The 16,497-nt window shown below is 41.8% G+C and overlaps 1 protein-coding gene across 1 annotated transcript; it reads right to left on the minus strand.

Annotated features, from left to right (window-relative positions):
- Positions 1–3,993: 3,993 nt before the first annotated feature.
- LOC125544830 (uncharacterized protein At4g18490) lies at positions 3,994–15,473 on the minus strand. The gene is made up of 16 exons (XM_048708600.1): positions 15,286–15,473; positions 13,595–13,676; positions 13,219–13,339; positions 12,929–13,114; positions 12,630–12,842; positions 12,037–12,543; positions 11,580–11,762; positions 11,394–11,501; positions 8,946–9,131; positions 8,693–8,864; positions 7,706–7,770; positions 7,576–7,615; positions 7,013–7,165; positions 6,362–6,472; positions 6,196–6,270; positions 3,994–4,417 (listed from the first exon to the last, which is right to left on the minus strand). The coding sequence occupies exons 2-16, from the start codon at positions 13,656–13,658 to the stop codon at positions 4,412–4,414; spliced, it is 2,190 nt and encodes a 729-aa protein (XP_048564557.1). The 5' UTR covers positions 13,659–13,676; positions 15,286–15,473; the 3' UTR covers positions 3,994–4,411.
- Positions 15,474–16,497: the final 1,024 nt, after the last annotated feature.

Here is a 16,497-nt window from a genome sequence, read left to right on the forward strand (position 1 = left end):
ATAGTGGATAAAAATGTAAATTTCAAGATGATATGCCGGCTCAGTCTTTCGGAGGTGCTCATAGAGGTGGGGTGTGCGTGTGTGCGTTCATATGGATGAGTGTATGCGCGTGTATATGAGCGCTTGTGTCTGTACTGATGTTCAAAAAAAAAGTACCTGCGGGGTCGATGACACTTACGGATTTCGTTAACCGAAGAAAATTAACGTAGGTAGGATAAGAATTTGTGACGGGAAGCACTTCATCCTCCCTCCCGGGCTCAAATAGTTGGCAACACATAGCGCTAAATCGTGTTTGTCTAGATTACTTTGCAATTGGATGGCAGGGAGTGGCTCAGGATGGAAGAGCCGGACAGGCCATAGCAGGGTCTTAACCTCATGTCTGATGGCATGGCTAGAGACATTTTCGACTGCCTCGTCCAGATAAGTTTAGGAGATGGGAAAAGAGTGCCTTTTTGGTGTGATTAGAAAGATAAACGGCTTTTCGGTTCGCGACCTTGCACCCCTGATTGCCCAAAAGGCGAGTAAAAGGATCATCAACAAGCACTCAGTATGTCAATAACCAGAGGTGGATTGCTGACACCATCGAAGATTTATCGGGACAGGGGCAGATTCAGTTGGTTCGGCTTTGGACTATAATGAGCGACATCTCCGTAAACCCTGATGCTTCGGATGCTTTTACTTGGAGATGGACGCCCTATGGTGAACATTCGGTAAAATCCGTTTACAGACTGATGTGCCAAAGGAGCTATTAGGTTCTTGGGAGCATCTTGCATATAGAAGTGTTGGGCACCACTCAAATGCATGATCTTTGCATGGTTGGCCTTCCAACATATACTATGGTCCTCTGACCAGCATGTTCGACGTGATCTGCAACTTCAAATGGCTGCCTGCTATGTCTGCCTCCAAGAGGAGGATATTGTTGACCATATCTCAAGCATTGTGTAGCGGCGAGCCCCTGTGCCTACACAGCAGGTCTTGTTGATCATATTATTGAAGAACTTAGTGCTTGAGAGGGGCTGGAGCGGTTTGGAATTAGCGTTTGTTATTTTGGTGGGGTGTTCTTGTTGCACTGTGTGCAGTGTACATAGGATTCTTCTACATTTCTATTATTGCCTTCTACAAAAATATATGGTACTCCCTCCGTAAACTAATATAAGATCTTTTAAATCACTAAAGTAGATGTACTCCATTGGCGTACTCTTGAAAAAGAACTTTGTAGTTCGATAAGACGATAACCTGGTATATTAGATCGATGTCCTGTTCAAATGAGATTCCGGTAGATATCCAGCGTGATGAGAATGTGATGCATCCGTTTCTCTTTCTCCCACCAGCTGCATTTGAGCCGTCTCGTGCATCCCCTTCTTACACAAGATATCTCCATCTCCACGACGTATCGTCGCCGCCACAAGCCAGCCACCTCGGTCTTCTCCTTTCCATCCATCAGATATCACGATCTCCAGCTTCCCCTCGAGGCATGAGGGATTCAACACCCTTGCTTCACTCACCGTGCTTTGCGAAGCTGTGTCGATCAAGCCATCGTGCCGTTTCCTCCTTGGCCGGTGCGAGCTACCGAGCTAGGCATGGCCAGATCTTGTAGTCAGATCATAGCTGCCGCCCCAGCAGACACGCCTTGATCAATCTCATCTCGGTTGGTATTTCTATGCATGTGATAGCTCAACTCTTGGAGCAGAGTGTGCTTTAGAGTTTACACTCGTAAGTTGGTGTTTTTGGCGCATGCAGAGCAGGCGCTGGATGCACTACAGGCCATAAGGCTGCCTTACAGCAAATACATCGCATAGAATTAGAGAACAGAGGTTGGTCCGTAGCGGATGACTTTGTGTATTAGATATCGTAGCACTAGCCTATCATGCCAAACGGCGGGCATGCGTCGTTACTTAAGCCCATGCTGCTATAGCAACTAAAGTACCAGACACTCCCTTTCCGCGGTTGCTAGAAAGCAAGTTCAGTTGGCAATGCAGAGGTTAGTTAATTAGACAGCAGATCGGAAAGGATGCACACCAAACGTGCATGGTCCAATATATTTCTGTGGACATGATGACATTATAAAACACATACAGAGTACAGTATATAGTAAGTACAGTATATAGTAGGAAAGCGCCCTCACCTAAAAGACAAAGTGAAAGCATACAGTAACCGCACCGAACGAATGGGCAGTACGATAACATTATCCTCGTCAACCTTAATTATTGTCCCAAAAAACACCCTCGCCAACCTTTGTTTGTTCCTTCCTACAGCCTTCGACACGGCGAGCACGGGAGAGCTCAACACAATGGCCACCTAATGGTGTTGAGGGTCCGATCCTCCGGGGCTCAGGCGCTTGGACTCCGCCACCTTGCCGACCTGCCTCTGCCCCTCGTCGGGCACCTTCATGGATACCTCGGTGACACCAGAGCCACCAGTGGCGGACGGTGCTTCTCTCAAGACCCGAGCCGACTCCAAGGGCACGGCGGCAGCGAGCAGCAGCACGGCGCAGATGAAGAGCCTCAGGCCGGTGGTGCGTGCCATCTATTGCTTCGGAGAGGCGGGCGCTTGACTGGTGAGCTGCAGCGACAATGTATGCCCCTATCTTTCGTGCAAAGATGAGGCAGGATCGTTGATGCAACGACACTGCAAGGCAATGGGCTCTGGAGCTAGCTAGGAAGTACGAATCATGCCTAAGCTATGGACCGACTTATATACACGGGGGCATTATGGACTCCACGTAAGAGATTTTGAAACACTCCACCGGTGGGATGGACCGGTTAGACGGTTGCATCGGCGGCCGTTTTCATTTAGCAAAAAGTTCACTAAAAAATGCCTCCATTGGGGCACCCGGCCAATAGCCAGGCCGATCTCCTGAGTGCATGCGCTTCAACCACTCGCACATCGTCTTCTCGATCAATCAGAGGCGACCAATGTGTAGGTATGCCCGGCGATAGTACGTGCGCGGAGCAAAGGCGCAACCACAACCGACCGGCTTGGACGCATGCGCCTCCCCCCTCCCTATCAGATATCACCTGCCTAAAGGCTGGCTTGGACGGTTATCGGTGTTTTTTGGTTCAGGCGCCTTTGCAGCTCCATAGGTCGGATACGAGTATACGACGATCGAACTCATCAAATTACTCCCAACTTTTGAGTAGATATATCAATCTCCTCCTGGATGCTAGTTATCTCGTCCATGATTCGATACACGCATTCAACCTTTTGCGGATGATCCAATGAATGGAAGAAAAGGGGAGCCCAACACTGGAGGAGAAAGGTAGGCTAGGTGTATGGTTGAGCCAATAGGACTGGCAAACCATGTGAAAAGCCATTGCTGCTCGAGATTGCTTTGGCTTTTGTGGACTCACAGTAAACCAACGTTGATATGGCCTTCGCCGGTGTCAGCTATCAAGCCGTAAACAGCGATAACCTCTTTTAATTCCAGCAATAACCTTCCACACTCAATGGGTTCCTCCACACCCTCCACACCAGCACCACCTTCGACTACTTGGGGCCCTACCCTACCCTACTTAGCCAAGCAACTGGACCGAAAAACGATGTATCGCACATTGACTTTTGGCGTTAAACCACCCATTTTAAGTGGAGACAGACCGTCACAATTGCTTTCATCCTTGGGAAGACCACGCATATTGTGATGTGCACTAGTTCATGCAAAATCGTATAGTAAATAGAGAGGTAATAAATCAAAGATCGCTGGGGCCATCTTCCCAGGTGAACCAAAATTAAGAAAACACAACAGGTATTGCTGACACCCACCCGCTATGTTTTACGTTGGTAATCACACAAGCCTGCCCGGCAGTGCTACCAAGTGTACTGCAACTAGACAACCAACATACTAACAAGTGTACTAGAAATGCCAAAATTTACCACTTGTAACACACTAACTTACAAAAAGGTCGAGGCACCAAAGTTAACCAGCTTTTAACCTACGAATCGAGATTAAGAAGGAATGGGATGCCTAGTCACCCACCATAATTATTCCATGCTTAATTGTTATCGTTAACTTTACCCTTAGATTAATGGTTGATCCAATGTGAAACTAGACTTCTATTCAATTGCATTTCATACAGGATTTAACCACAGATGGCACCGGGGATTGACTAGTCACCTGAACTAAACTTCGTAAGCATGCCCTCTTGGATTGTCATCCATTTGAGTACTCAGGTCTTGTGCTAGTGGAATCGACCCAACTACTGATTCCAGCACTCTCCAAACAACTGCTAGCTATAACATGCAAGCAAAGTACCTCTACAGGAGCAAGTAATGTGACTACATTAGCTATTCAGTAGTGTTTGAACTTCGTCTCGGTATTAAGTACATGCTGAATCCTATATATGTCCTTTCATTGCATTTGCATTACCCGTGTTCCTCCAGGGTGAAGCATCTTCTTTCCCACAGTACTCCCGCATCAATACTGCCAGAACAAAATATTACTGGGTTACTATAAACAATGGAATATGATGGAGGAAGTTTCATATTGGCAGAATATGAAGATGCTTTACTACAACTGCTAACAAAACTGAACTTCCTGTAAACAGAAGGCAACTTCTCAAGGTAGTCCGTGCATAAAACTTATCACAAGCTATGCGTCCTTTTAAACTGCAACTGGAAGTACTGAACCAATGCAAGTATACTGTATAAAAGAACAAATAACCTACTTCAGAGCTATCTTTAGGAATATATGCCACTAGTAACCACTTAAGTGGTAACTCCAGTGCTATGAGAGACCCCAGTGAACATATACGATTGGCAATTGAAACAATAGAACATTGGTTGATATAGCTGATGGAAGCCAATTGATATTAGCCCTAAACAACAAGATAAAGTCATCTGAGAAGGATGCATGCAATGCAAGGCATGCTGTACAACATGCGTAAATAAGTGATTCAGAACCCACACTTCTACTAAATAACATAATGATATTATACGCTAATGCCAGCCTAAACAAGAAGATAGAAGTCATCTGACAAGGATGCATGCAATGCAAGGTAAGCTGTCCAATATGTGCAAGTAAGCAATCTGGAACCACGGTTCTACTAAATAACATAATGCTAAAATGTTAAACGAAAAGAATAAAACCAGATAGAAGTATTACATAATGGTATAAACTAAAACGCCAAACATCCCTACAAGTGATCAGAAATGGGTTATGCAGGTGGGAAAACAAAACATAGTATGCCAAGCAGTTGCTACTCACACCATAATCTGTATAGTTGACAATACTTTTCAGGGAAGTCTGAAAGTGTGGTGTGTTTCATGCTTCCAACAGCCCAATTCTAAATTCAACATATCAGTAGGTAACTTTGCATACGAAATCATTAAAGAAGGTCAAACTAGCATAGAAAAAGCAATATAGATATCCCACGCACTCGTGTGATTGGTTCTCACTTCCAAGTAATTACAGTGTCTAGCACTTTTTAAGGTACTTTAGAAGAATAAAAAGAGACTAAAACTAGGATCGTGTATGGCAATTGCACATATTCTGATGCATGGAGTTGCAGTATATTGAGCTTCCATAACTTTGTTTATTAAGTTCATAGTTCTACAGCAAACCATCATGTAGGAATAAAGCAGTATTCACTAATCGAACTAATAGAGCACCAATGTGTGGAAATGAACATCTCCAAGTTGTGCTGCAAAGGTAATTATCAATTATTTTGAAGATATACTCCATGCTGGTAATGATCCGAGGCTACTATAGACCAACATAAATGCAGCATGCAGGTACCTCCACTCCAAGATCTCTAGACTTCTTTGTATAGTTCTATTACTTTCTGGCATCTACTATCCCATAATGGATTGCTGGTAAACAAGTAATTTTAAGCCGTAACTGTTGAGTAAAACAAAGAAAAAGATGGTAGGATCAGAAATCCAAAGGGTTCAAAAACGAAGAACTGCAAGAAAATATAGAAAGCTAAGCTCAAGATGACTCAGACTAGGAGCTAAGCATGTATTGGCCATGTCCAGTTTTGCATTGGAGCCAGTCTGCATTCAATGTCATGATGTTCGGGAAAACAAGTAAACGACAGCGGTTATTAAGGGCAAAAGAGGGGAAATGGCACTTGAAAAATATGGTTTCGGCCCAAGGGCAAACATAGTGAAAAGGAGTTTTCGAGGCCAGGGACACATATAGTGAAATGAAGGGAGCATACCAAATCAGAAGCATATAAATGGAATAGGGTGTTAACTTACAGTATCCATTGTGACAATTTCCTCAAATAAGTGCTTGGATCTCATGCTGTCGGCGTATTTCTGAAGAGCAGAAAGGTTCTTCTGGTGAAGGAATCCCAAGTTTAACATCCATGTATGTGAATATGCAGTAGTAACATGTGACTTAGTTAGAAGTAGGCAAGGATATTTTCTCCTCAAACATTGGGTGGTTTAGCATCAACAGCATATTGTTGTTAACAATAGCCCGAACTGCTAGTTCTTTAGCTTCCGTGTGTTTCTTTTTCATCAAAATGCACATCTGCATGATACGACATGAAAACGTAAATATCTCAACTGTTAATTCAGATCCTCTACACGTCAACACGTGTATTCATGTAGAGTAAGAAAATACCAGTTGCATCGAGGATAAAATTACTGGTATTGCACTATCAATAAGGAAACAAATAACCATCTTAGTCACTACTGAATACTGATGATATTCATTTATCTGCATGAAACCGTGACATTAATGATCTGGAGAAGATGCATTCTGCACCTTTTGCAAGTTGTACCATCTACAATTTCACCCTCCATATTTCTCATGTGATCAAAAGGGGAGCAAGAGTCTTCTTAAATAATTAACATTAAAATACAAGTAAAGTGACACGAAATATAATAAATTTGGGAAAGCAGCCCCTGAAATGTTCTGAAGTCCAACCGTGCAGTTCCAAAGCTATATCAGTTTTAAGGTGGGTAAGGCTCAGTCAAACACAAACTGAGAACCCCAACTGCTAGTTTACATTCTAGTAACAGATTTTCAGACAAGGATAATAAAGCATTCGTTGGCAGATTTACTCACATCTTCAAGCTGTTTTCTACAAGCCTCAGCTTTCTCTACATTTCCATCATCTTCTAACAGGGCAGGCAACTCTAGATCTGAAATGTCACCCATCTCCCATATTGTGGAAGAAACTGCATTATCCATACGAGCTTTCGGAGTTCCACTTTGAATCTAAGCAGTGAAATCAACAAAAATGAGCGGACGTGAATAACTGAATACTACCTCCAGTTCCAAACATAAGTCACCTTTGCCTTTTTCACAATCTCAAGATGTGCTTATATCTGCTACTTTCATCTTGTAGAATTGCTACTCTTAGTTCTAGTTATCAAAACATCAAAGCGGCAAACCTCTTGCTCAATATAGTCGAAAAACATGAGACTACAAACTTATTAACGTAGTGATATAAAATATTGTGTGGCGGAAGGTTTTCATAACTATATCTTTTGATATTATTTTTCTGTCAGATCTAGAAACTTAATATAAATTAATGGTCGTTCTTATAAATGTTCGACTGTGTACCAAGGCAACCTTTGGGACTGGAGGTAATAATAGAACAACTAAGGAATATTCAATACACTTACTGTTTGATTCCCCAACTCTGGAACAGTTTGCGGTGATATTCTACACGATAAATTGCAAACCTGTTATTTCCAATAAAAAGAGCTACTCTAGAGGTACATTGAATCTACTAGATGTTGTCGGACCAACAACCTCACAGCTGGAGATCTCACGATGCGTTTCAGCACAGCAGGGGCTTTTGGATCTGGGATTGATTCCTGAGAAGGGAAGTTGACAGCATGAACAGAAGTACCAAAAATTATACTCCTATACTACAGAACACAGATAACAAAACTATATATGTTTTTTCCATTGTAGCTTGGGTAATACTCCCTCCGTTTCAAAATATAAGGACCAAGTTTTTAGAAAAAATATATCAATATAGTACCTAATTTGTATCATCAGATCCATCACGAAAAGTATTTTCATATTTTATTTATTTTCTATTGTAGATGTCGATATATTATTCTATAATCTTGGTCAAAGACATGCAAGGTAGACTCGCACGAAAATCGATACACCTTATATTCTGGAATGGAGGTAGTATTTTACAGAAAAAATATATTTATTTGTCCAGGTCTAAATGATTGATAATCTACACAATATGATCATGTCAATTGGTTGAAATCTCAAGTCTAAGCTTGAAGATCAACCATGATAAAATAGCACTCTGGCACTCGAAATATAATACCAAATTCAAAACATAGTGCAATTTAAATTTTACATATCTAGATTAAAGAATTGCATGCGCTGATTGATCATATAATTGAAGAGACAAGCCAATAGGCACTCTCTGTAGTTGCATCGTAGATCTCTTAGATCTGGCACATGATCTAATCAGTTTGCAGTATCAAGATACGGCAATCTCTACATTGATATATTATTTAACACTTGTAACTCCAAGGTAAAATTTTATACGGATGCAACACTTCAGCACATTGCAAAATAAGCGGGTACAAACACTCAACACAATGTGGAAATGAACGATGCAATGTTAGCATTTAGAGAATGTAACTCTTTGCAATGATATGAATCACAACCTTCAGAAGAAGGCAATTAGGATAAAGCAAAGAAGGAAACAAGCTTAAGCATAAAAGAAAATGTGTTTGATGATATAAAACTGCACAGAACGAAAAGAACCTCGGGCATCTTTTGCTTAATGGACGGACTAAGCAATGCAGCTTTTCCTTCAACAAAGGAGTTTGGGATCTTGTGTGTCCTTACAGGGGAACCCTTGCTCCCACTCAATTTTACTGAATCTTTATCCAGAATCAAGCCAGACTTTGGACTTCTGTTGCCTACTTTTGAAACTCTACATTCAGGAAAATAATTCAGTCCCCTTTCACGTAACATTTCTAGAACAAAAAACATGAGATATTGGAGTAGAGATAACCTTGATCCGGCCAGTTGGAAAGTTGTTGGTCTTTTATCATCTTTGGAAGGAGTGCCTTGTATCATATCAGAGGTGTTGCTGCCTTTTAGGAGCATCTGGCTTGTTAGTAAATTATTTCCAGTGGTATGTGCTGTACTGCTTGGAGTATTCTTAATGGATGAGTTGCCTGCACTAAGTGGCTCAAGTCTGAAAAAGATGCATATATATTTATCAGCGTTGACAATATCTCACAAGAAGATTTGTAGACTGTCTTAACAATAACAAGAGAAGCGGATAAATCCAGAAATAGATGGGCATACAAACTTACGATGACTGACTGTTCAAGATTCAAGTGGTCCGGTCCGGTTTGGACCAGTTACTGCACCTCTAAACCTCTTGCAAAACCACAGGTCCACAGTTCGGCCCGCATCTCATCTAAGAGGGCCACACGGGTAAACCTAGGTTCGGCCCTAATAATTAGTAAACAGGCGCACGCCGGCGAGGATGACACGGTGTCGTACGCGCAGTCGTGTACCCACCAGCGTCGGGATAGAGCAGGATGAGCGCCCCCAGTCTGGCAGCAGCAAGACGTCCATTTTTGGCTCTGTGGGGCGGTCGCGGCCTGTGGACGTGGTGGTGACCGTGGCGTCGTGCACGACGCAAGACAGATGTGTGGTCAGCGCGGCAGCACGAGCTGCAGGACGTGTGCGGGTGCGTATACTGAGAGCGGCCGACGGTGTGGAGGTGCCTGTGGTGCCACAAACGATGCCGAGACAGACGTGCGGCCGGCGCAGCGGCACGAGCTGCAGGGCGAGTGCTGCGTCGAGCCGTCGCAGGCAACGGGCGTGGCTGTGGCTGTGGTGCGGCGGACCACGTTGATACGAACGTACAGCCGACCCGGCGGCGGAAGCTGCAAGGCGTGCGCGGGCGTCACCAGAAGCAACCACCCGTGTTGGAGCATGGCTAGCGGCACCTCGCAAAGCACGAAGGAGCGGTTCGACCCTAGGGTCAAAAGGATATGGCCCTGTTGGACCCTAAAGGTTATATGGGCCGTCAGGTTACCCTATTGGTGCCAAAAGCCAGGTCCAGTCCACCGGGCCAAGGGGTCGCACCGGACCACCTGAATCATGACTGACTGTTACAGAGAACTCAAAATACCAATTAAGAACTGGAAAAGGTCATACTTTGTTCTAGAGACATGATAAACCATGAGTACATCAAATATCAAGAATTATGCCATGTAGGATTGTCAGGAAGTAAATCCAAAGTACAGTTAGTTATAATTCAAATACAATGGGGGTCCTTTTCCACGAGGATCACATTCACTGTGGTAAGTGACTTCCTATTACAACATTGCTACCATGTAAACTATACTATGATTCTAAAAAAGGGCAGCCCGGTGCACATAGCTCCCGCTTGCGCAGGGTCCGGGGAAGGGTCCGACCACTTTGGGTCTTTTGTACGCAGTTCTTCCCTACATTTCTGCAAGAGGCTGTTTCCAGGACTCGAACATGTGACCACATGGTCCTAGTCACAAGGCAACAGCTTTGCTGCTGCGCCCTTCTATACTATGATTCTAAAAATGGCGTAAATGACATGCGGAACTTATTAGCTACCAGTGCTGTCGAAAGTTGAGAATGATACATACTACTGCAACAAAGAGCATTATGTCATGGTGTAAACTCGAAAGGTAGAAAAATGCATGTGATGCAAATCCACTCTATTCAATGCATCAGTTGCTTCTCTGCCACCACATTTTTTTTCCTATATGATCCAGAAATGGACTGGGTTCCACTATCAAGAGATTACGAAACCTCTGCCACCACATCTATGAAAGATACATTGAAATTCAAAATATTTAAGGTAGTCACATTTTTGATGTATAAGGACACACACACCGCATAAACCATAGCGCTGCATAAAGCCATAAACTCAATAAAAGTTTGTTGAAAGACCAAGATCAATAGGAGTGAAACTTTAGGCCTCCTTTGGTTCATAGGATAAGGAAATCATAGGAATAGGAAAGTCATAGGAAATGAGATCACATGTACTATCTCAGTTCCTATAGGAAAAGAGATGTCATTTGGTTCATAGGATAGGAATTTTTCCATTAGGTCCATAGCTAAATTTTTTTCCTTTGAAATGTGAAGGATAGGGACCAATCCTACATAAAAATAGGAATCCATTCCTACAAACCAAATGGCTCTATAGGAAAAGAAATCTTTTAGAAATTCTATCCTATGAAATTCCAACAAACCAAAGGAGGTCTTAGAATGATATTTCTGTCGGTTCAATGTTAGGTAAGTTCATACACAGTGGGACTTAAGAAAAAATCTTATGGAAACTATATCATCATGACACCATCATAATATGGAGAAAATACAGCAGAGTTGAGCATACCCAGGTAAACATGTGCATATATTTCAACTCAGCACATTGTTGTACTTTGAAGGGTGCATAATTACGTACCCATGTTTGGCATTCATGGAGGTGGTTGACAGCCCCTGTAATCCTGGCTTGCAGTATGTTTTTGCCGGCGTGATTTTATGTTTATCAGGATCTGCATGCTTGTGTTCCCTGCATTGGAAAACACTCATTAGTGATACAGTTTTATCATTTTATAAGTACATGCTAGTATGCCAATCTATCTATTACCTGTTCAGGTCTGTAGGATGTGTATTTGTCTTTTTGATCATGTTATTGGCACCACTTAGTTGATTTAAGGTAGTCTCTGAAGTTATTTGGGGAGGCCTGCTTGCTTTCGTATTTGCAGACTTGGACAGAAGAGAAAAGGTTCCTGCTTCATTCACTAGTGTAGGTTTAACATTTCTGATTTCCCTGCATAAATGTATCAGAACACATTCGCCTAGTAAGAGATCAACACACAAAACTAGAAGTTAGGTCACAACCAAGTAAATCAAAATATGATACTCAACAGAACCATGGGTTCCATGAAGCATTTGTTGTGCGTAATGATGTATGTGCAATGTACTTAATCCAACATTAATGATGTTCTAATTTAAGATAAGACTTTTCTTGTCAAACAAACAGCAGACAACACTAGGTTGAAGGTTTTATTTTGCTGAGAAAGAAACTTTTGTCAAAGATAAACCTCTGCATTGTTGAAGATAGATTCTTTGGACCTGAAGTCCCTTTCTCAACATTCTTTGTCCCGCATGATGTCTTCCTTAGAGGCTTCATTGAAGTGCCTCTATAAAATTGGTTACCATGACTTCCTTCATTAAGAGATGTACTTTCCTCCACAGGCTCATTCTGGTTATTTTGAGAATCTGAGTGGCCCCCTGATCTTCTTGAGATGGGGACATTCTCAGTGCTCTTGTTTCTGGATTGTGAACTAACTGATTGCTCACTGCTATTATTCTCCCTTGATGTTATCTTAACTTTACTAGGGTCAACTGGAAGAGCTTCCTTGCTGCTCCCAGGAACTGCTACCGCTTTCAAATGTGTTGGATCTTCACCAGATACAGCAGTGGAAGGAAAGCTATGAGAAGAATTGTTGACAACTGGTTTTGTTGGATATGTCTCATTAGAGTGCTCTTCAAGCACATCATTTGACACCATATCTACTTCAAGTTGGCCCACACTTGCAGGATTGATGCTGAAAAGATGATGCATTTTTCGTTAGATGACTCAGTAGTGTTAATACTTAAAGTCAGACAACTGCCGTTCGTTAGATTCGCCTACCTTGTCAAATGAGCAGGCTTCAAAGTGCAAGCATTCTGTGTTTGTATTTGTTCCTTACTCTTACTATCTTCAGGAACATCAGTGCCCTTCCCTGAAATACCATTTTCTTGATCCTTGTTACCCTCTGAAGAGATAGGGTCAGTTTTTTCTTTAGGTCTGCTCATACCATTTTCCTCAAAGCCCAACTTTGTGTCAAGATTGAAGTTGCCCAGCCTTTAAGGAAACAAAATAAACAAGATGAACAGCTAATTGCATGAACTTTATGAGAAGAACAGTCTTCATCAGCCAGGATAACTTACTCATTAAAATCAAAGGAAAAGGAGAAGTTGTCTTTTTCAGTTACTTTTCTCCCTTCAGAAAGCTCATCGCCGTTTGAACTGTTGTTCTTCGCTTTTTTCTTGAGAGGACTAGAGAAATCTAAATCAGACATGCCCATTTTAAATGATGATAATTTGTCAAAGGCTCCATCAAGTCCAAAATCATCACTGGACAAGGAAAGAGATTGTCAGCACCATATGAACACTAGATAGTAACTAATTTCCACTTGTTTGCACCAAATGTTAAGGAAACTTTGAAGCGCAATACTCACAAATTCTCAAAGCTAAACTTCTTGCTACTCTTTGGAGCTGACTCGACATCAAAGTCAATTGTATCTTTTCCTGATTTTGGTAACTTCCAAGATGAAAGAAAATCATTGCCAAAGTCTTCATCTGCCAATAAATAACATGTTAAATCATTACAATCTTTAAAATGCATTTTCCAAGTCTACCGCACAGCTCATGTAGTAGATTTAATTTCTCAAGGATAAGAAGGAAACAAATACAATGAACATGACTCATACACAGCATCAATCAGAAATCTTCAACATAGCAGTCTAAGATTAATTTGACTATGGTGAAGCATAATAAGGAAACAAGGTGCCTGGATGACCTAGTATCATAACACAATAATAACAAGATACATACCAAGGGATGAACTTGTATTTTTAGCATTTGCATTAGAGGCAGCTCTTTTTCGTGATTCATCCATGGTTCCCACAAACGTGGACTGCATGCCAAAGGAAAAGGAAAATACATTAGGAACCACTAAAGACACACAGTGGAAGAGGAACCATGTATGCCACTATTATTAATATTCTTAATAACCACTCCAAATACATTTGCAAATGCTGGTGATGTTTTAATTATGCTGGTGACACATTAGGAATAGGTCAATTCAGATTTGTTTTTTCCCACCACTATGCTTAATAGGAAACAAAGCACATGTGAAATACAGAGAGACATTAAACAATAGAATAAAAAAACATTAAAGGGTCTATCGACTGACTACTAGATTTTCAATGACCCTATCTCTCTCTGAGATCATACCTCTATTCAGCTTACATTACCTAGATTTAAACAATAAAACCTATCTGCCCATGTTTTCAGAGACAATAGGCAATCTCATCAAGGTGCTTAATGGGTAGGACCTCACCAAAGATCCAGAAAACAGCAAACAATGGGGAACGTGAAAATCTGACAGGCAACAAATAATATGAGCACATTCCATTCAGAGCACCAGCTCATTTCTTGAAACTTGAAAGTAGGAAGTTACTATGATCGATAAAAACATCAAGTGGGCCATAGAAGTGAACGCTTGAACTAACTAGAACTAAACTGAAAACAATTTTGATTTGCAATGTCATACTAGATACCAGTAAATGGTTGCAGAAGAATGACAATAATTTTAAACAACAAACTACAAGTTAACTTTGACCTTGACAGTCAGAACATATTTCTTTTATCAGTGGAATAATTAACATTACTGGACAACATTTGGAGCAAGGGACCTCTATTTGACATTTTGACAATAGACTTAGGATCAAATGAAGCTTGGTAAAGCAAGTCTATGCGAATCAGAGTTTGACAGCAGGCTACACGGTTAAACATTGAGAACTTATAGAACACTTAATGCGCCATTTTAACCATGAGATGCACGAAAATAAGGAGAGCAGTATTGAAGATCCCTCCAATAAGATTTGAAAACCAGGAGTACTAATGTACTTTAGAGGTTCGTAATATTGTCAGCTACAGTAATATCTTTTGTAGGCGGCCTTCCGTTTTTTTCAGTTTCCGTGTTGCTCATCCATACATTAAATGAACATGGAATTCGAAGATATGTCCTAATTATATTTCGTTGACAGGAAAACCACTTTGCTGAGTCGAAACAAAACAGCAAAATGGCAACGGGCAGGGGTTGAAAAACAGCATGACTCCGATGACACTAGCTACTGTTCATAAGAGCCCATGAGGCAGTCAAACAAGATCATGGAACTTGTCGGAATGCTAAAGCCACGCGAACACCCAGGAAACTATCACAATTATGCCACTGCTTGCTGGTTGCGGTACACCGTAATCAAAACGAAGGAAACATTTGATCAAACAGCGTGCGCGCGCGAACACGCACGGAACGGGTGGTGTAGAAGACCTAGAGGTGGCGTGGAGAGTAGAGACCTCCGTTAATCCTGCACCAAACCTTCCGAAAATCAACGCAAAAAGTATTGAGCAGAAATCGCCCCAGATTAACAGCAAAAACGCACCAATCAGGGGCGGATCTAGAAGGTGTCGTGGGTGCTCAGTTTCGCACAGCGGGAAGGGAAGAGAAGGGGTGGGCACACCTGGTGGGTGCTCGTCGCCGGCGAACGGCCCGACGAATACCTAGGCACCTTGCGTAGGGCGGCGGCGGTCGGCCAGTCGTTGCCACGAGAGAGAGAGAGGGGGGAGCGAGAGCGAGCGCGCGCGCGCCTACACGCGAGGTGAGGTGAACGGAAGAAGAAAAGACAGTTGTGAAGTGGGTGAACAGTGAACACAGTCCGGGGCTGGAGCAGGCCTGATCAATCGAGGCAAGGCGGCATACAGAGTCTAGGCCGGCATACGCTCTGGCCCATTTAGTTTTTTTCTTCTGGTTCTATGTTTTTTTGTTTTTCCTTTTTCCTCTCTTCTGTTTTTACCTAGTTAGACTAAAAAAACCTAGTTTTTTATTTTTCTATTTATTTTTTTGATTTTACCTTTGATTTTTTTTAAAATCCTTTTAGGGAGGCAGATATGTAAACATTTTTTTCATTCTATATATGTGAGCATTCTTTTGTAGTAGTGCATGAATATTTTCTTTTGTATACACTAATTTTTTTAGAAAAATATACAAACATTTTTTGAAAACACATGAGCAATTTTTTAATAAACATGAAATTTTTCTAGCAAATGAATATGAACATGTTTTACTTTTTAATTTTAACTGCTTAAATATTAAAAAATGCTAAGCTGAAAGCATTTTATAGAAAAATAAAAATGGTTAACAAAAGCATATTAGATTGTGCATGTGGACTATTCCACGCTTAGAGTCTCTTTGATTCGTAGGATTTGTAAAATGTGTGAAAGAAAAAACACATTGGAGTGGCATGTCATCTTCAATACTACAATGTTAGTACAGGCATGGCAAATTATTCTCTCCAAACTTCGTCGGCGAGTCCGTGGATTCACCTCCCCTCTGCCTATCGCTCCAGCGGCCGATGGCGGGGAGGGGAATCCCGGTGCCTCCGCTCCGGTTAGTAGTTTAGGTTAGGTTTTTTAGTCCTCGCGGGTGCGGTGGTCAGACGGATGGCGGCTGTAAGTGCATCTAGTGCCACCCCTAGTTGGTTTTGGAGTATTGACGACAAACCTAGTTGAGGGACTAACGTGTTTGTGAGAATTGCAGGAAAACACAGGTAGAAGTCCCTCATTGATTCGGTTTTACTACCAGAGATGACCCCTAAAAATGTACGAAGACATTGAAGACAATGGTGGTTTATGAAGATATTCATATTGAAGACAATGACATGAGAAGACTCCCT

The sequence above is a fragment of the Triticum urartu genome, chromosome 3 (assembly GCF_003073215.2).
Source record: "Triticum urartu cultivar G1812 chromosome 3, Tu2.1, whole genome shotgun sequence".
Lineage (NCBI taxonomy): Eukaryota > Viridiplantae > Streptophyta > Magnoliopsida > Poales > Poaceae > Triticum > Triticum urartu.